Source organism: Neopelma chrysocephalum, unplaced genomic scaffold (genome assembly GCF_003984885.1).
Source record: "Neopelma chrysocephalum unplaced genomic scaffold, ASM398488v2 Primary Assembly neopelma1_43, whole genome shotgun sequence".
NCBI lineage: Eukaryota > Metazoa > Chordata > Aves > Passeriformes > Pipridae > Neopelma > Neopelma chrysocephalum.
This window is the reverse complement of record NW_020897702.1, coordinates 8,953,178-8,974,393: the sequence shown is the minus strand read 5'-3', so window position 1 is coordinate 8,974,393 and position 21,216 is coordinate 8,953,178. Positions and strand designations below refer to the sequence as shown.

The window sequence follows — 21,216 nt, the reverse complement described above, 5'->3', positions numbered from 1 at the left end:
TTACAAAATATGTCGGCTGGTGTCGTCTGAAGATAGAAAGAGATTGTCACCCTTGAGCAGAATGAAAATAGCAAGATGATTGCCAGCAAATCCAGTTCTGCTGGCCAGTCTGATTTGATGTCTGAACAGGTTTCCTTCCACAGTTGAAGTTGGTAATAAATACACACTCCAAAGTCTGTGTTACATTGTCACTAACCTTAGACATGAAGTACAGGCAGTTGAAATCTGTTCTTCGGTTAATCTCTTTTTTGATAGCAATTACCTTAGGAAGGGTCGCATCCTGAGTCTGTAAATTGCATCCTATTTGTATCTGAGGAAGTTTTATATGTGTCATTTTGAACTATGATTTTACTTCTTTTCTCCAGCTCTTGTGGTGAGTAATGTGAAGTCACAAGATTTCTTCTTCCTGACTGGCTGATATAAATTTGAAGCAAGAGAGGAAAAATAATGAGTTTCTGTTGTTCAGCTGTGGATGATAAATGTTCCTGTTGAAGTTCTTAACAATTTCAGGGTCTTATGAATATTTTAATGAATATGTAACCGGTGATACTTATAAGATAAACAGCTTCATGATTCCTGATGAATGAAAGAGGCATCTTTGCCATTACTTCTTTTGCTATAGCAAGCATTATGTTTAACACTTCTCTGCATATTTTCTTCTGGAAAAAATTAATATGAATATTTAATGGAAGTGAAGGTTTGATCTGCATGTGTGTAATTGTCTTTTATGTGTGCATATATAAATGACAAAACTTAAGGAACAATGCAGTCTCAACACTTCACTGACATAACTGAGAATGTGAATGAACAGCCCAAGATGATGGGCTGCCAGTTAGAAGATGACTGCCAATAAATGTTAGTATTACAGAACTCTGTTGCATGATGTTGCACATACACATTAAAAAATACTTCATTCCATACAACAGCTTTGAATGCTACTTCTCTTTTTCAATTCTTTTTAAATGTAAGATTGGTATGCACCAGTTGTATTGAAAGAATGGATGCAATGGGAAGGACAAGTAAAGAGCAAATATTTAATGTTTAAAGAACTTGAAATAGGCTATAATTTAATGCAGAATGCTTTTCAGTTATGGAAATTAATTAGCAAAAAGGTGACCTTCAGAATAGTTCTCCTTGGAGTTAGTAGTGCTCTATAGTATTGTAGTAAAAGAGCTTGGAGATTTTTTTGTTTTAAAAAAAAATACTTTATTGTAAAGTAGAACCTGAAGTTCCTGATAATCAACGTGCTTTTTGATAGGTGGTTTTACCTTAGGAAGCTTACAGTGCTGCAGTCTGATGATACTTTTAGTGTTTTTATACACCCAGCTATATAATTACTTTTACTAGTATTTCAGAGTGATAAAGAACAAAATGTGTGTTTAGTATGTTTTTCCTCTACCTTCTGATTACAGATATGGCTTTTAGCCATATCTTCTGCTTGCTTTTGGTGCACTGCAGAAGTGTCACTGGTCAAGCAAGAATAGACTCTTGCAGAGGTGACTAATCTTACCTCTCACCAGCTCATTGCCTTTCACTCACTCTATATGCAGATATAAAAGGGACCATTGGTATAGTTCCTCTTTGGCTTTTTGTGATTATTTAAAATTATTATTTCTATTTTTTTATTGTGGGGAGGTAGGTGCACATAAACACTGTTCTTTTAAAACCAGCTGACAGAAATGGTAAAAGATCAGAACAAAAATTAACTTTAAATATGTAATGATGTGGAGGTATTCATAGAACAAAAGGTCATTTAAATGGGTGCTGTTTTGGAAACTCAGCTATGTGCATGTTGATTAGATATATAAACAAAAGGTAGCAATGTCTTTAATTATAGTTTCTTTGCTTTTGTTTGTGCTTTTTGTCATAAATATGCATGGATCTAGGGTTCACACTGCTTAGAAATGCCCGTGAGCTTTCTGTTTTGCATTTCTGTGTGCATATACAATTACATATGCCCTCCAGTCTGTCTGGTTTTTTTCATGCCTATTAGGAAAAACTTAGAAAAGTGGTGCCATCAGTTCAGAACTGAGTGGAGCAGAACTTATATCTGCGAAATCAGTCAGCTTTTTTTATATTATCCAATACTTTTATGGAGCAGCATCTTCTGTGCTCTCTTTGTTAAAGAATTGGTGAGGCAGTACCGTACCTTGGGGAAACTTGCCAACACCAGCCACCCATCCTAAGACATGCTTTGGGGACAGAGGGAAGCTGGGCCGCAAGGAGAGGGATGAGGGATCTGGGAGAAAGCCTGAAGAACATGCATCTTGTATGGAGGATGGTTGAAACTCCCTGAGAGCAGTTAATTCAGCTTAAGCAGCATTTTGGTTTTTAGCTGCAAGGACACCCTGATGTGTTTTAAATCAGAGTATTTAATGAAATTCACCTTACAGCAGTGATTAATGTCTCCATAAGTGAGTATCTCTTTGCCAGTGTGTTTCTGAGAGACAGTAAAGCTGCATATTACTTCGACACTTGCTCTCAGATGGCTGTTGATTAGTTGCTGCACAAATCTCTCCTAGATTTGGTAGATTTAACATGACAATATTAGAGGGTAGAATTTGAATGTAAATTCTTGTCCTTCCTTTTTTAATAATATTTTTTCAACCTTTAACAAAAAGCCTTGGAGGAGAGCACTGATGATGGCAGAAATTATTCTGTTTTCCTGCCTATAATAGTGGTGGTCTTTGGTTGTGGTTGAGGCCAATGGTTTTTGTTACACCCTCCCTGTTTATTGATGGGGTTGTGGCAAGGAACATGGACTTGATTGCTTGTCTTGTAACTTTCTATTTGTCACCTGACAGGCTGAAGAGGAAACAGTGGCCTTTCTTGCTCACAGTGGAAGTGAAGAAGAGTTTGATCCAAGTACTCTTCCAGATCCTGATAAATACAAAGATTCTAATGAAGAGCAAGATTCAGAAAGTGAAGACAGCTATAGGTATGTACTGTCTTCCACGATCATTTTGAAATGTTCATGTTTTTATACACTGTTTTGTTTAGATATTAGGATCCCTGAGATTAGCTTAGTTAGAGCGTGGTACTAACAACAACAAGGTTGTGGGTTCAATCCCTGTATGAACCATTCGCTTAGGAGTTGGACTCAATGATCCTTATGGGTCCCTTCCAACTCAGAATATCCTGTGATTCTATGAACTCATCTTAGAATCATCCTCTTTTCCCTTTTAGTATTTAAGTTTTAGTTTGTGTGTTCGGTGCAGAACAGAAATCTGAGCCAAAGGGTGTTATTCTCTTTTATGAAGCTATATGAGAAAGATTTTTGAGTCAGTGTTGAAGGGATCTCAGTGAGACTGTTTCACCTGCAAAAATCTTGACTAATTCCCTGGAGGTTTTGTATGTTTCTGTGGTGGGTTGACCCTGTCTGGACACCTGGTGTCCACCTAAACTGCTCTATCACTGCCCTCCTCAGCTGGACAGGACAGAGAAAGTATAATGAAAGGCTCATGGGTTGAGATAACACCAGGGAGAGATCTCTCACTGTTTAATGTCATGGATGAAACAGACTTGACTTGGGGAAAAATGAATTTAATTTTTTACTAATCACATCACAGTAGGGTAATGAGAAATAAAACTAAATCTTAAAACACCTTCCCCCCACCCCTTTCTTCTTGCCAGGATTACCTTTACTCCTGTTTTTCTCATATGTCCTCATCTCCAGTGGCGCAGGGGGAGGGGGAATGGGGGTCACAGTCAGTTCATCATATGTTGTTTCTGCCACTCCTTCCCCTGCTCCAGTGCGGGGATGCCTCCCACAGGGGACATGGCTCCACCAGTTTCTTCAGCTCCTCCCTGTGGGCTGCAGTTCTTTACAAGCTGTTTCAGCATGGGTCCCTTCCTTGGGGTGCAGTCCTTCAGGAACAGGCTGCTACAGCGTGAGCTCACAAATCCTGCCAGCAAACCTGCTAACCTGCTCCAGTGTGGGCTTCTCTCTCCACAAGGCCAGAGGTCCTACCAGGAATCTGCTCCAGCACAGGCTTCCTACAGGGTCACAGCCTCTTTCAGGCATCCATCTGCTCTGGCCTGGGGTCCTCCACTTCGGGCTTCAGGTGGATCTCTGCCCCACTGTGGACCTCCATGGGCTGCAGGGGCACAGCTGCCTCACAATGGTCTTCACCACAGGCTGCAGGGGAATATTTGCTCTGGTGCCTAGGTCACGTCCTTCCCCTCCTTCTTCACTGATCTTGATGTCTGCAGGGCTTTTTCTCTCACATTTTCTCACTTCTCTCTCTGTCTGCAGTTGCTGTTGTGCAGGTTTTTTCTCCCCTTCTTAACTGTGTTATCTCAGAAGCACTACCTCCATCACTGGTGGGTTTGGCCTTGGCCAGTGGCATGTCTGTCCTGGAGCTTGCTGACATTGACAGTGTTGGACATAGGGGAAGCTTCTGGCAGCTTCTCACTGAAGCCAACCCTGTAGCCCCCCACTACCAAAACCTTGCCATACAAAGCCAATACAGTTTCAGAAATGCATTTTTCTACTGTCGCATTACAGGCTCTGTATGAAAGGAAAAACATTGAAGTCATTAGAGGATTTCAATGACTGCTTTGCACCTGTCCTGTATTAAATAAATTTGTGCATGGTGAAACTTGATAAATTCTATGATTCAGTGTTGCTCAGACTCTTCAGCATTCACATGAAGTGGAATCTGAGTTAGTAGTAAAAATATAATAAAATTAACAATGTTAAACTTTTCTTCTTAATTTAAAACTGTTTTTAATTATATAAATCAGAAGATTTTTTTCTTGTAGTTTAACAGAAAAGCACAGGGTAGGGATGAGGTTCTGTAATTGATGACAACATATTGCAGTTCTGAAGCATATACTGCAGGAAGATGGAGGGATACTGCAAGAAATCCGTTTGTGTGTTTCTGACAAACAGCTTATCGTGTAAGAGATTCAAAAAGGTGGTCTTGAGACTTAAATGGGAGTGTAGAGTTTTGTTTTGCTCTATTCTAGATGCCTAAGTTCATAAAGCTCTTGCTTTTCACATCTGAATTGGCTAAGTCCTAGTGGCTAGATTGTCCCTATCCATGCGTCACTTAATGTTTTGGAGGCAGTATGCAGAACTGGGTGTGGACATGGATTTAAGGACTGGTGGTCGTGTCCTCTGGAGCTCATTCAGTGGACCCACCAGTGTGGGTCAAGAGAATGACAAGGATGGGGAAATGCATTGGTTTTTCTGAGCAGCAGTAAATTGCTCCTTCTTGGTGCAAGGGGGAGTATGCATTCATACGTCATGTTCGGTATTGATCCCTTCCTCAGAACATCAGCTAGACTCAAGATGAGCTAAGCTCTAAGAAAAAAAGTTGACGGAGATGGACAGATTTTTGGCAGTGGTAATAAATGCAGATTTTTTTTTTAATCAGTGGCTGATTTGGTCAAGATTTGGCCAACATGTCTCAAGAACTGGCATCACCTGAAGCTTCATAACCAGCTATTGTCAACTTCAGGACGCAGTACTGGTCTCAGTTGTTTGCCCTGACTTATGGTTGACTTTTTAATAATGGGAAAGGTCCTTTACTGCCTCCAAGGGAGGTTTTAGAGGGTTTTGTTAATTTCTCCATCTTTATACACTCAGACTGAATACTTTCCTGCTTTTCAGTTTTATCTGTGTTTGCTGGAGGACTGGGGCAATGAAGAACAGGTGTTTTTAGCCTTTTAAAGAAGGCAAGAGGACAGAAATTTAGAAAGTGAGTAAAATTGCTTCAAGTTCTTCAGCATTTAAGCTGAACAGGAGTTAACAAGGACCCAAAGAGCAGTTGCAAACAGCCTTGCTTGCCCTGAAATCCAGAACTTTCTAGAAGAGGCCACATCACTTTAAGCACTGTTCCAATGGGAAAAGTACTACAGATAAACTTTCAACTTCAAAGACAACAACTTTGAGTTTGTTATCAGTGATATCCAGAAACAGAGACACTGGTGTTGTATTATATTATAACCAGGGACAGGCTGGGACTGGATTTGTCAGTCATTGCTAAGAACAGTCATTAAGTTGAAGTGAGTGGTGAGAACAGCCAAGGCAGGTACGCAAAAGAAGAGAAGGAAAAACTGTGGGGTGCTCATTAGGGCAGGAACAGTGCACAACAACATGCAGATAGATAGATTTGGAAAAAGTCAGGCTCCAGGATCAAATTACATTTCTAGGAGTGCCTGAATGGAGCGTGTTGGAATTCAGAGCCATTGATGGCTCCGATGTGCAGTGCAGCTTAATCCTGTGCAGGCTATGGCCTGCCCAGGGAACATCAGTCATGTTGTTACAGGCTAAATGGATTTGGCCAGGGTACTGGCATAACTATTGGCATGTGATTGTCCACAACTGCTGTGACTTTGGGTGGTGCCAATTAACGCTCTTCTGGGCCATGTCTCAGTGTATTTTGATGTGGTAGAAAAGGCCAAGAACTGTTTTCAATCGGCGGTGTTGATGAAGCCACATTTCTTCAGAGCATGTAGTGGTCTTGCTCTGAAGTCAGCTTTGATGCTCAGTGTAGGTATGTCTGGAGACTTGCGAGGCGCTCTGAGCACCCCTTAGAAGGCTTTTGAGAAAGCAGAGGTGCAGCTGGAAGAGGAAGATACAGTGAAGGAGATTAATTTAGGTCTGGAAGAAAAGATGGAAATAAAGAAAACCAAGGGAATTTGAATAACCAGTAAACTTATAGATAAAGGAAAGTGGTAGCCGAAGAGACTGGTGGTGAGCATAAGGCCATGAAGAAATGTTATTTGATTTTGTATTGGGAAGGAACGAGATGGAAGGGATGTATGCAGGGAAGGAGGAGGGAGGATAATGGATTAAGAAGAATGAGTAAGGGAGCAGGCAAGAAATCTTGCTGCCAGTGGGAAGGAGGGATTTTTGTTAAAACAACATTCATGCCTTGTACACCTTTCTGAGAGCTGCCATTGAATTGTATGATGAGTTGCTCTTGAGGCTGGGAAATATTGACCTACTGATGTTAACAAAACTAATTCAACCAAGAGTAGCAGACGGTGAAATTAAGCTTTCATATTAGAAAATACAACTCTATTTTATATTTCAAAAATCCAGAGCTTTTGCTCAAAGAGTTGGATTAAAATTAGAAATATGTTGGGCTACACTAGCTGTTACTTGCTTTAAGGAGAAAAAAAAAGGAGATAATTCAGAGCAAGTATGTGAGACCTAGAGTGTCTTCCTACAAGAGTCTTTAAAAATAAACCGTCTGTCCATGGTTTAAAAAGTCAAAGACATTGTTAATCTCTTCTCCCTCCTCCCCCAGCATTTTTTTTGACTGGGGGAGCTATACAAATCATGGGTTAAATATGCCTTTGAGTAAAATTCCCTTCCAGCCATACCTCTAAGAGCAGAGTAATTAATTACTCCTAGCATGTAATATGAGATTAATTTTTGTATATCTAGCAACATTCATCATATTTGGTTTAAGGCTATCGGTGTAAATTATTAATGAGGTGAAAAATTTAAGAATATAGAACAGGGTGAAAGAAAAGCAGCTGGATTCTTTAAATATTCATTTTGCAATTGAATTGAGTTTCTGGTATTTCTAATTCCTCAACCTCTTTAAATAAAAATGGTGAGGAAGAACAAAGTTCTGACTGACCCTCATCATTACCTTCTTTAAATCTTTAATAGGTGTGACTGATCACATTAACTCTTAGACCAGCATGGAAAAGATCTTGGGCATGAGGGGAAAGGAACAATGTTTTAGTTCTTGTACTGGTTTGTTTGTGAGTTTATGGACAGTCACCAGCTGACAGGTGTGCAAGCTAGTATTCAGTGCTGCTTGGTTGTGCGCCTGCCTTTATTTATGGTAAACTGCAGTTTCTTGTGCCTTTTTATACCAGGATGCTGATGTTGACCTACTAAGTTTTACATGATTCTTGATGAGTTTGCCATTACATTGTTTTTTGAGATGATTCATCTGCAAATATATGGTGCTCCTTCTAACATGGATTATTCAGTTCATAGCAGTTACTTTATGAAGGTCAGAACTTCATAGAATCATCATAGAATCATAGAATCAGCTGGGTTGGAAGGGACCTCTGAGGTCATCAAGTCCAACCCTTGATCCGCTACCGCCGTGGTTACTAGACCATGGCACTAAGTGCCACATCCAGTCTCATCTTAAAAACCTCCAGGGACAGAGAATCCACCACTTCCCTGGGCAACCCCTTCCCATGCCTGATTACCTTATCTGTAAAGAATTTCTTCCTAATATCCAACCTAAACCTCTCCTGGCACAGCTTAAGACCCTCTTAAGGGACAAGACCCTCTTGTCCTATTGCTGGTTGCCTGAGAGAAGAGACCAACTCCCACCTGGCTACAACCTCCTTTCAGGTAGTTGTAGAGAGTGATGAGGTCTCCCCTGAGCCTCCTCTTCTCCAGGCTGAACAACCCCAGCTCCCTCAGTCTCTCCTCATAGGACTTGTGCTCAAGTCCCTTCACCAACCTTGTTGCTCTTCCCTAGACCTGCTCCAGCACCTCAATATCCTTCCTGAACTGAGGGGCCCAGAAGTGGACACAGTACTCCAGGTGTGGCCTCACCAGTGCTGAGTACAGGGGAAGAATCACTTCCCTGGTCCTGCTGGCCACACTGTTCCTGATCCAGGCCAGGATGCCATTGACCTTCTTTGCCACCTGGGCACACTGCTGGCTCCTGTTCAGCTTCCTGTCAGTCCAGACTCCCAGGTCCTTTTGTGACTGGCTGCTCTCCAGCCACTCTGTCCCCAGCCTGTAGCGCTGCATGGGGTTGTTGTGGCCAAAGTGGAGGACCCAGCATTTGGTCTTGTTGAACCTCATCCTGTTGGAATCAGCCCAACTCTCCAGCCTGTCCAGGTCCCTCTGCAGAGCCCTTCTGCCTTCCAGCAGATTGACACTTCCCCCCCAACTCGGTGTCATTTGCAAATTTGCTGATGGTGGACTCAATCCTCTCATCTAAATCATCAATAAAGATATTAAACAGAACTGGGCCTAACACTGATCCCTGTAGGGCACCACTAATGACCGGCTTCCAACTGGATGCAGCACCGTTCCCCACCACTCTCTGGGCCCGGCCCTCCAGCCAGTTCCTAACCCAGCACAGAGGGCCCCTGTCCAAGCCGTGGGCTGCCAGCTTTTCCAGGCGTATACTGTGGGAGATGGTGTCAAAGGCTTTGCTGAAGTCCAGGTAGACATATCCACAGCCTTCCCCTCATCCACCAGGCGGGTCACCTGATCATAAAAGGAGATCAGGTTGTGGTTCTTCTTGTGATGGCCAGAAAAGCACCATAGGACAGACGTTATAAAAGGACTCTGTTTAAGGCCTTGATCATTCTGGTTAGCTGCAAAATTGGACATTGTGATATTGAATTGCTCTTAATAGAGATGGGACATTCTTATGCCCTGAAAGTCTTTATAAAAGTTTTTATCACAGTTACACTCTAGCTGACTATATGAAATGGACTTAGTGGTAGAATTTCTTAGTGAAATTTGGTAATCTGTGCTCTGCAGGCCAGACTGTATCCTTCCTTTGTTCTTGTAAACTTGTCAGGTACAGAAATTACCTTTAAAAAATAATTTAAAAAAAATTAAAAAATGTAGTATGTCATCAGCAAGTGTCTACATGAATGAAGGAGAAATGGAATGAGTAAGTACTGAAACTCTCCAGTTCAGAAATTAGCTGTCAACAATTGGAGGATGATAGTGGTCCCACAAAAGAAAAGGAGATGAACAGGTTTGAAGAATGTCAGTGCCCTGTTCCTCAGTTGAAGCTGAGGAGGAGTGAACAGGTGCAAGAGTTAGATAGGTGGTTAGCAGCACCTCCAAAGGCAGCAGCACATTTCAGAGAAGGTTAAGCCTCTGACAGAGACACACAGCAAATCAAAGTGGTTTCATTAAAACCACGGTCATCCCCAGTTGGAAGACTTTCAACTCAGAAACAGTGATATTTGATCCATATGATGATCAAGATCCATATGAGAACCATATAAGGCAGGTTGGATGGGGCTTTGAGCAACCTAGTCTAATGGAAGGTATTCTTGCCCGTGGCAGGGGAGTTGGAACACGATGATCTTTAAGGTCCGTTTCAACCAAAACATTCTATGATTCTATGATCAACCCCTGAATGATTTTAATTTTCACACTGTTGTATCAAGATAAGCTAAAATTGCTTAGCCCAAATACATTGAATAGAAACTTCTGTGTTCCAGAACTGAATCAGGTACTGCTGCTTTATGGCCAGCAATGTCTGTGATGGAAACGGAGAAGAAAAGTGCTATTACAGCTTCAGAGATCTGATTTGAGTCCACCATCACTAGAGCTTTAGAAAGTAAAAGTGACCTCAGAACAGAAGTGAGATGTTGATGGTTGAGCTGAGTGCTTTTTGCCATGAAATCTTATGCATACTTCCCATAGAATAATACAAAACACTAAACATACTCTCGTGCTGGTCTGGTTTCCATTTAATTTTTTTTTCCTCTTACAGGTTATTCTTCTTCCAGTACTTCAGCTCCAAGACAGATTTGTCTTTTGCTTTTAGTTGTATTGCAGTGGTATTTCATTACAAGTAGATTATTCACCCCTTTTACTGCAGTGGTTCTTTATATATTTAATTTTAGGGGTGTTTTGCTTTATATCAGTGGAATGGCGAGTAAGGGAATCATAGAATCATTTAAGTTGGAAAAGACCTTTAAGATCATTGAGTCCAACTGTTAACCCAGCACTTCCAAGTCCACCACTAAACCATGCCCCTGAATGCCACATCTGCACCTCTAGGGATGGGGACTCCACCACCTCCCTGGACAGCCTGTTCCGATGCTTGACAGCAAGCCTTTCAATCAAGAAATGTTTCCTGATATTCAATCTAAATCTCCCCTGGTGCAACTTGAGGGCACTTCCTCTTGTCCTGTTGCTTCATACCTGGGAGAAGAGACCAACCCCCACCTGGCTACAACCTCCTTTCAGGCAGTTGTAGAGAGTGATAAGGTCCCTCCTGAGCCTCCTTTCCTTCCGGTGAAACAACCCCTGCTCCCTCAGCTGCTCCTCATAGGACTTGTGCTCCAGACCCTTCACCAGCTTTGCTGCCCTTCTCTGGACACACTCCAGCTCCTCAATGTCTTTCTTGTAGTGAAGGGCCCAAAACTGAACACAGGATTCGAGGTGTGGTCTCACCAGTGCCAAGTACAGGGGGATGATCACTGCTCTGGTCCTGCTGCCACACTATTGCTGATACAGGCCTTCTTGGCCACCTGGGCACTACTGGCTCATGTTCAGCAGCTGTTGACCAGCACCCCCAGCTCCTTTTCCTCTGGGCAGCTTTCCAGACTGTCTTCCCCCACCTGTAGCACTGCCTGGGGTTGTTGTGACCCAAGTGCAGGACCCAACACTTGGCCTTGTTGAACCTTATACAGGTGACCTCAGCCCATTGATCCAGCTGTCCAGATCCAGAAAATAACACAGCACAGTACATTTTCATTACCGTTTCTATGGGCTGTAGCATTCTGACAGCAAGTAAGAAAGAAGCTGCACTGGGCTTTATGGAAGGGACTGCAGTAATTAATCTTCATTGGAATTGCTGCCATGGCTGTGTGAATTAAAATTTATTACATGGAAAAAGTTTTGGGCACAGCATGTTTGATTAGCAAAATGCCAATATTTATGAGATAAATTATTCCTAACTTTTACTGAACTGTATTTTATTACGAGATTCATTCATTATTCCTGCACATTTCTTTGGGAAAGAGCTTGTGTGCTTTATTGCAGCCTGGAAACTTGACTCATGGCCTGTAATTCAGTGGCAAGGGCGGTTTGTTTCCAGAGCAGTGCTGGTAAAACTAGGCTCCAAAGCATTCTCCGATAAATGTTAAGTGAGGCAGAGCCTGTCTAGGCATCTCACAGTACCATTGTTTAAACAACAGCAACTTGGCTCTGTGGCTGCACATTTCAAATGGCTGGTTCTTAAGCACTTAAAATCTAAACTTTGCAGCTTGCCAAGATATAGCTTGAAGCCCAAAAGTGAGTTAAATACTAACAATTAAAAGCTTTCTGTCTTTTCCTGGTATTACCTCAAAACACACTTGTGAAATTATTTTTTGGTAGTTAAATTAAGACTTTCTTGGTGTATAGCTATCAGGGTCGTAGTTAGATTCCCTGTTTCCCAGATAACCATTCATATATGCTGGCACTGGTTTAAGGGACAGGATTCATAAACCATGCTTTAGTGTTTGAGTAATAAACATTACCTATTGAATGATAGCATCTTACTTTGTTGTTACAGCTGTGCACACAGAAAATTACTGTGCCTGTTGATAAGTCGATTGTCGGTACCTCCTCACCTGTGTAAACAGAAAGTAAATCTTTCCATCAGGCAGCCTCAGATGGATCGTTCACGTGGCTGAAAAGCTAAATTGCACCAGATGGTGAAAGGAAGGAATTGTAAACCAGCTGCACATACCACTTTTAAAGTGTTATAAGTAGAAGACAAAAAGATCCACTGGCTTTGGTTTGAATCTGAATTGTGGGGTTGATTTCTAACTTTGTTCTGCTAGAAAATAGTTCATCTTAAAATAACTTTATTTTATTTTGACTATTTGTGGATAACGGCTGGTAGTGCATCAGTTTGTGTGTTTGTGAGGAACAAGGGGCCATTTATGTCCATAGAAGTGACCAACAATGAAAAGATTGGCTCTGCAGAGTGGGCTGAGAGGCCTTCAGTTAATGGAGGCTGAGCAAGAATCCATTTGACAGTAAGTGCAGAAGTCATCCCTGTATAGCTGCCTTTGTACACTCAGTCCTTTCACATGCGGACCTGAGAGTTACGCCTATTACATCTCTTTCAAAGAGTTTCTGTCAAAACAGCTAAGGAGAAGCACACCAATGGAGTGCAGGATGTCCCTGGGCATCACAATAACACGTTTTCCATCTTCCTTTTAAAATTGCCACTTTCACCTTTTGTAAAACCTAGATCTCTGACTGCTCCTCCAGAGTAGTACACCCCCTCTCCATGCCACTCAGACCACTGCTGGTAAAAATCCATCCTGCAGGAACAAGATATGCAGTTGGACTTGCTGATCTTCAGAGGTCCCTTTCAATGGAAATCATTCTATGGACAGACAGTCTGTCTTCCCTCTGCGTCTCAAAATTAGGAACATCTTATTCACATGTTTCATGTGATTCTCATTACCTTCCTAAGTTGCCTTTATTAAATACTGTTTTGCTTCTAATTTATGAGCATCATGAAAACACAAGTCTTTAGCCCTCTTCATCGCTTGGTGGCTCTACTGCTGCTGCTTCCTGTGTTAAATATTCCTCTTTATTCACCTCTCCAGCTCACAGCCCAATAGGGGTCAAATTAGTGTGAAAATACTCCTGCTAACATGTAGATACATCTTTAGTTTGTACTACAAATCGAGCACTGCAATCCCTCAGTAATAGTAAGAAGCGGCTTGACTCAGCATAATTATCCCACAAAGTTTATGATGAAAATTGGTCATAATTGTGTTGATGTGCTTTTGTCTGTGGAAAAAATGAGAAAACTCACAGTTAAGTTCTTTCTAAATGTGTTTTATATTTAAACGTTATACCTTACAGATGTCTAGGCCTATGGGCCTCTGAAACTCCAAAAGTGATTATAATTTTTGGTTATTAAAGTCTGCTGTTTCATAGCTTGTGAGGTTTCTGCATTGTTTTAATTGCTCAGATGTTTTGAACTAATGTCCTAGATGAAGCATTGGTCAATTATGAATGCAAACTGGACTTCTGAGTCCCTTCAAAGGCTGAAAGTAATTGGCTCTTTTGCAAACAAGATAAAATGCTCTTATTTAATGAGGCCTTCCTTATGCTTTTAAAGTGAACCCCTATATTCTGTCCTGATCAAAGTGAACACCATGAAACTCTAGCCCAGATCCATACTGTCCACTTGGAAAAGTGAGAATTCTTAATGCTTTAGTGTATTTTCATATACTGTGAGTATAGTTTCAGCGTTTATGGAGTATCTTAAGCACTACAGAGAGAATATGAGAGTCCTTTCCCCAGAAAAGGAATAAAATGTTGGTAGCAAGCCCTGAAAAGCTACCCCCATGAAAATGACAGCTCAAAGTCAGCAAAGCATTGCATTGACACTTAAGCAATTGTAAAAGTTATGGACATTAAGAAAATCCTTGTTGAAACTTTTTTTTTCAAGTAAACTAAATTTTCTGGCTAGAAATTTGCCAAATTTTAGTTGAAAATCTGAATTTACCCAACTATTTTAGAAAAGCCTAAACTCAGTCTTTGAAGTTGCATTTATTATATTTGGTATATTAGAAAAAATACAAATGTGAAAAAATGAGATCGCCACTTTGTTTTGGTTACCTTGTTTGGAGGGAATGGTTTGGGGTATGAGGAGTTGGTTGCATTTTTTCTTTTTTTGGGTATGAATACCCTGCAGCATAGGACAACCAGCTCTCTATAACCTGGTATACAGATATTATACCTTAGAATAGATTTCGTTAGATTTGATTACTTTACTCTTAGATGATTTATAGCAGTTTTCCTATGTTTTGGACAAAAACCCCATGGAGATACATGAAAGCTCAGTCTTTCCTCCTGTTGTTGTTACATGGCCATGTGGTAGAATCCAGGGTATTAAAACTGTTTTGTCCAGATCAAAGGCTGCAAAAGGCAATTCATTCAAGTCTTAAGAAAAGCAGCAGAAGAAATAGGAATTCATCAGGGAAAATTACTGTGTTTGGGCTTTTCCTCTTCCTCTCATGAGAGAGTAGTGGTTAATAGCTTCCAAGGAAAACTTCTGAAAGGAGGGGAAAGAGTGGTTGAGTGAGATGGTTCCAAATCAAAACTGTATTAAATGTAGGATCTGCCAATGAAGTGATAGTTCTCATATTTTTATTTTTGTCGCGTATTTATTTTAGACAAGATCTTGAATGCACGTCAAGGTCCACTGACACATCGCTAAATCAGTTTTGTCAAGTTGTCTGTTCCTGTATTAGGCAGCAAATATTAGATAACATTGATAGTGATATCTTGATACACTGTAATCAATTAAGACAGCAAAACATCCACCGCCACCTCGTCCTGAGAGCAGTTCCAGTTTAGACATTCAGAGTTCATCAGCTTCCATTGCTTCACCCTTCAGAATTATAATTTCGTTTGCTCTTATCTTGACATAAATTTGCCTTATTTAAAAGGAATTGTTAGATTACATGATGATATCGATTACCACAGTTGTTAAAAAGACTAATTGATTTGTTTCTGCAGTGAACTTGAGAAGGGTGGAAGAAAGAAGAGAAGCTATAGCAACAGTACCACAGCAGAAGAAATGCCACTGAAAAGAAAGAAGGTAAAATTCAGCCAAGAGGAGGACCCCTATTTGCCATTAGATACTGGACTTTCTCTGGCAGAGGATGAAGAGCTTGTTCTGCATCTGCTCAACAATCACAGCTAATTATTTTTCTGCACACTTTCTTCCCTGGGACATCTCTACAATTTTGTCAGTAGTTTACACAAAATGAATTTGGCATCTGGGCAGCTGGGTACCAGTGGATGTAGATAAATGAGTTCCACGTGCAATGGGATTGCCTTAAATTGACTCACAGATTATTGACAATATTTAGTTTGATTTGTAAGGCTTTCTAAATGAACTTTTCAACCTAAATCCCCAGATGTCATTTTGCAGTAACAAATTAATAATTTAAAATCTCCAAGTTTTGAAGCAATTATCTTCTTTTCTTTTAATCTTGCTTTAAATGAAAACAGGATGTTCCTTTCTTAACTGTGTCAGGTTTGTTGTTATTTTGGAAGATATATGTGTACTAATATTATTAAAGAATAATTCTGTTGGCAGCTCAAGTCATATTACTTAAAAATACTTCTTTCAGTGTATCATGGACATATTTAAAAAATATTTTAATAAAAATTTCTGGAGCCTTGATGTAAACTTACAGTGTCTCTTTCAGCTTTGTTATGAAGCGTATATTTATCCTTCAGTTATCATTTCTGTTGTGATTCTGTCACTGGTGTTAGGCAATTCAGAAAAACACTTTTAGAAGCTAAAACTGAGTCTTGCATTTGAATCCTGTATGAATGAGAACACAGTGATGCCACAAAATGGTAGAGCATAACACTGCCTGATGAAATGGTTGCAAAGTAGATTTTATGGCACACTTATGACTGGAAGTGAGCTACCTTTTGTTTGTTATGACCAAATATAGTGAAGAAAAATGATTTATAGTTCAGCATATTTTTAAGTTTCTCCAGTCAAACTCTGGTTGGTTGCTGCAGACTTTGTACATGCTTGCCCATAACTGCTGCATCTCGAGGGACAGCAACAAGACATATGCAGTGGGAGTCCCTGCACGGGGAAGGGAAGAAGCAGGCATTCTCTCTGAAGAAAAATTATTAATATGTTACCAAATTTTTAGTTATATAAGTAGATTTTTTTCTACTACTTGCACTCAAATGAGCCAAATTCTTGTGTTCTTGCTTGCATTCTTGACTACCCTCTCAAGAAGGTTGGCACATTGCTCAGGAAAAAAAAGGATGGAAAAACCTTGCAGGCAATATGTAGAACAATTGAAAACTGCGGAGAGTTTTACACATCTCTGAAACAACCTTAGCAAAGGAAAGGCTCTTGTGTCAGAAAACAAAGGAGAGCAGGAAAATCCAGTGTTTGCTGTCATAAGTTTTTGGCAGCAAAGAGGCATGTAAAGTGATGATTGTCTCTTTTCAGCAGACCTGTGTCTTAATGAAGCTTACACGGGGAGAATGGAGAGTAAAACACTGAGTAGGTACAAATGCATTAGGGCTTTGCTCTTTTGCTTCCCTTCAGCAAATCATAAAGTACGCATTGTCTCAAAGTTGTATCTGTTTGGGGTCCCATATGAACATTTTAAGTGCTCCTTTTTTGTTAGTATCATTTTTTTTCCTTCCCCCGCACCTCAAAGAAGTCTGTCAGAACCAGCTTGGTAGAATTCTTTCCTCCTCTCCCTCTACCCTATGCTATCTTTTAGCTCAAATCTAAAACTGAAAATACACTGCAAATTCTTGTCTCCAAATGTTGCTTCCACCATTCTGCCAGCAGGCAGAGTATCATAAAAACAATATTATAGGCAGAGCACATCTGCCATCTGCTCCTTCTTGACAATGTGGAACAAGAAGAAATGACTGAGTTTCACAAACAGCTAAACATGAAAGATTGGACCTGCTTAGCAGCTGATGCAGTGTTTGTTTAGTCTACAGTGCCACAGCGGGCCTGGAAAATATTGTGATCTGGGAATAGCATCACTATGAATCTGTTAATGAAGAAGGATCCGCTGTGGTGCCATTGTGACTGGTGCACGTGTCCCGTGCTCCAGGATGTGAACACTGCAGTGAATGTGATGAGCAATGTCAACAAATGCCTCTGTGCTGGGATAGCAGAGGTCCTGCTCCTGCAGTCATGGAGAAAGGCAGCAAACTGCAGTGCAAGGAGCACCACCAGCAGAAAGCTGTTCAAAGATGATTTAGATATGGATGATGGTCGTGTGTACATATTAGAGGTATTAGTAGATTCATGGTGTACTTGGTGGTGGTCGGTTGTCTTGTACATCACCTCATGTCTGTCAACTCAAAACTTTGCTCTGAGAAGAGTGAACAGAGTTTGTTGGGGAAAGCAAGTGAAAACCCAAAGATTTCCTATTTCTTACTAGATTTGTATGCTGGGATGTGAGAAAAATATTCTTACCCACTGAACAATAAGACTAAAAATTAAATTATGTATATTGGAATGATTGTGCTGCACTTCTAATCTTCTGTCATTTTCATTGTCTGCATAAAAATAATTTTTCAGGTGCTTTTGCTTTTGTATTTTGAAATAATGAAGTTTCTAATGTATTTGTGTTGTCTGATATAGAGTAATTGTTTCTCAAATCCTTATGAAATTTGCCCACAGTTCAAATGTGACTGCCCTTGAGGGTATGGTGTGTATCTAGAGCATGACTCCCACAAGAATGGAGCCATGTGAAGAAGAAGAGGGATGAAACTTAAGGCAGATTCTCCATGCCATGAATGTATCTAAGAACAAGCAACTGTTGCATGTGCTGTGATCCTGGGTTATCATTCCCATCAGATGTAGATCTGCTTTAAGAGGCTCCTCACCAGCCCTGCTTCTAGCAGTGCTTTTCTGGTGTAAGAAAAAATACACCAACGCACCAAACAAATATCAGTCTCAGAGCTGACTTGACTGAAGGGTGTTTTCCAGGGAACTTGTCTCTATTCACACCCAGGGACCTCTCAACCTGCCATGTGTGTCCAGGGCTAACAGGCAGGTGGAGCAGGACCAGCTTGGGATACCATCCATCACCTGTCTCCTTTTCTCTGTGTCACAGGTACAGCATGTGCCACTGTAGCATCAGAACAAATCCCAAACTTTCACAAGTTTGTACTTTATAAGCATTATAGTCCTAGCTTTACACAGGAGAAATGGGAGCATGGAAATGATTGGGCTTGCCTGTAATCAAAGACTTCATTGATGACTTTAAGTAGTTGAATCCACAACTTCTAAGTCACTTGTGGTTTAGCAAGAGCAGCCTCCCACTTGGCATCTGAACCTCCTTCTGTGCAGGTGTTGTGTTGCTGGGATGAGTTTCAGGCTTCTTCACCCCTGTAGGTTGCAGCCTACAGAAACTCCCCTTTGGAGACTCCTTCAGGAGAGGAAGAAAGATCCGAGTATGGTAGTGAGTATTTTCCGAGGCTGTTGACCAGGAGACATCCTTAAATTGCCAAGCAGGAAATGTTGTTTTACATAATGAATTTTCAGATTAATTTGCATTTATACTGTTTACTAATAGTGGTTGATTTCCTTCTGCTACTAGAATAGTTCTAGTGTGTTTATTTATATCTAGGTGTAGTGGTAAGAGTAAATCTAGTACATTTAGCTAATTTTCAATTTATACACTAGACATTTATATAATGGTAAAGTTTAGCAGGCTTTTATCCAGAATCAGTTTTTCTCTTTGTTGTGTACAAAATAATGGAGACATTTGTTTACCGGATAATTTATTACAATTTGTTTGAAGCCTCTTTGGATGAAAACTGGAAGTCAGGTAAAAGTCATGAGAGCATTGAAGAGTTTGGGGGTTTTTTAGATGAGTTAAATAGACTTACACTAAGTGTGCTAGTTACTGAAGATGTCCAACTTGCAATATTTTCGGGAGGCATATAAAACGTGTCATTGCAGAGATACTGTTCTGCCTCAGCATCATGGAAATTTCTGTTCAGTGTTCTCTTTGTGAAGACCTTACTGATGCAGCACATTAAATTGTGTAAAGAGTATAAGAAATTTAGGCTCTAACATAAGGGGTTGCAAATTAACATTCAACATTTTAATGGGTATTTTTCTTTAAATGTTATATGGCTATAAATAAAAAATAATTTTTATTTCTCCTGCAACTGACTGAGTCCAGCTAGAGCATTGACTAGTGTGTCTGCTGTCTGGCCATACTTATAAAGAGAGAGATATGCCTGAAGCAAAACATTAAAAAACAGAGAACTGTGGTAGAGAACATTCAATTCAGGCTATAAAAAATAGTACGAGATCTGAAGATACTGAAGTGACCCTATGGGTTCCTATAATCCTGGATACATATGACAAAACCGATATAAAATACAAGAAGGAAACGTCTCTTAGTAAAGGTTGCTAATGGGTATTTTTCTTTATTGCGCTGCTCTCTAGTTTGACCTGATTGATGCTTATATCCTGTGAGAGATTGAATATGCCTTACAGCAGGGATGCTGAGCTATGGTAGGCTGCAGCTACTGCAGAAATGGCCACTGTGGCTCAGGATGTTGCTGCTTTTATGCAGGAGGTAACTGCCCCCCAGCCGTAACCTTCCTGTGGCTAATAACCTGAGGTTTAAATTAAGCTGGTTGGTTCTGTCCTGGAACAGATGATTCCTTATGCCATCTGTTTTGGTAATTGGGCAGTGTTAGAATCCAGTTATTAAAATTATTAGAAATGCCTCTGCCTGAATTAAGGTGCAAACGAGACCAGATGCCAAAGTCAATAGTATGGGGTTTATTTAATGGTGAATGCAAGACAGAGAAAGAGAGAGAGAAGGAAATAGGAGGTGGGGGGAAGAGAGTGACAGAGATTAAAATAGAAGATGTATCATCACTGTGGAACCTGCAGCGTCCTGTTGGTCCTCTTCTTCTGGTCTTCTTGGTGGTGAGGATCCTGTAAAACATAGAGTCCAATGGATCAATATATGTTCAGGAGATGCCCAGTCACCGCTGCGGGGGGTGGGGGGGAAGGGAGGGAAGCTTTGCAGTCTCTTGTGGCAGGCTCTGGATTTGTTGCATCACTTGGATCCTATGCAGTCCTCTGGTGATGGAAGGCCTCAGGAATGAATTGGAGGGGTGCTTTGGGGGTCTTTGATGGTGTATGAGCCCTTCTCAGCTGCGTCTCACGTGAATGTCCCATGGGTATGTGATCTTCCCAGAGTGGAGGGAAGGGGGGGGTGGGAGGGAAGGGGTTTTACTCCTTTGGTTTCGTTTTGAGAGATTCCGCCATCATACACCCAAACTCCTTCTCCCCTGCCACCCACTGAGCACAGCTAGGGCAGATTCTTAGCACAGATACATTCTTCTTCCCTGAGCCTTGTTTACTTCTCCTCAGACCTGAGATGATTAGACAATAGTCTTATCTCAAGTCCCCACTCACAGTCCAAAGTCCAATCAGGAAGAAGAGGTGTGCTTCAGTAGTCCCGGGCAGGTAGTTGCTTCCTTGCAGTTTGATAAAAAGTCCTTCTAAACAATGTTTAAGACATTAACAACAATTCAGTCCATCACAGGTAGAAGGCTGGTGGCAGGCAGCTAAAGGACAGTAATACTTTCTTGTGCAGCAGCCACTTTTGTTGTTAATTTGATGGGGACCTTGAGCAGAACAGAGCCAAACCTTGCACCCACTGTGCTTCAAGCTAGAAGATCCAGAACACATCTGAACACCAAGAGACATACAATTTCAAATAAATTGTTTTAGTAAGATAAGACTATTACCTTCACTTTTAGACCACATTTCATTAGATTTCTTTGTTATATTGTTATCTTCTCTGGTTTTTTGCAGATCCTCTTAATTTAAATCTCATCCTTTCAAATTAATGTTTTATTCTCAGAAGGATCTGAAAGTTTTATATTTAAAAGGTGGAACTAGATGCCAGAGAAATGCATTGCTGTTGTCTTTGTAAATTATAAAAATTGCTACCATG

At 40.7% G+C, this 21,216-nt stretch overlaps 1 protein-coding gene and 1 long non-coding RNA gene across 3 annotated transcripts in view; both read left to right on the top strand.

Moving 5' to 3' along the window:
* LOC113964700 (probable ATP-dependent RNA helicase DDX10) overlaps nucleotides 1-15,911 on the top strand; it is a 93,178-nt gene extending 77,267 nt beyond the window's left edge. For both annotated transcript variants that reach the window (XM_027677266.1, XM_027677265.1), the window contains exons 5-6: nucleotides 2,805-2,938; nucleotides 15,233-15,911. In XM_027677266.1, the coding sequence (XP_027533067.1) occupies nucleotides 2,805-2,938; nucleotides 15,233-15,419 (321 nt within the window). In that variant the 3' untranslated portion in view covers nucleotides 15,420-15,911. The remainder of the gene's footprint in view (nucleotides 1-2,804; nucleotides 2,939-15,232) is intronic.
* Nucleotides 15,912-20,348: 4,437 nt separating this feature from the next.
* LOC113964907 lies at nucleotides 20,349-20,955 on the top strand. The gene is made up of 3 exons (XR_003533340.1): nucleotides 20,349-20,434; nucleotides 20,628-20,723; nucleotides 20,854-20,955. It is a non-coding gene; the product is annotated as an uncharacterized LOC113964907 (long non-coding RNA).
* The last annotated feature ends 261 nt before the right edge of the window (nucleotides 20,956-21,216 follow it).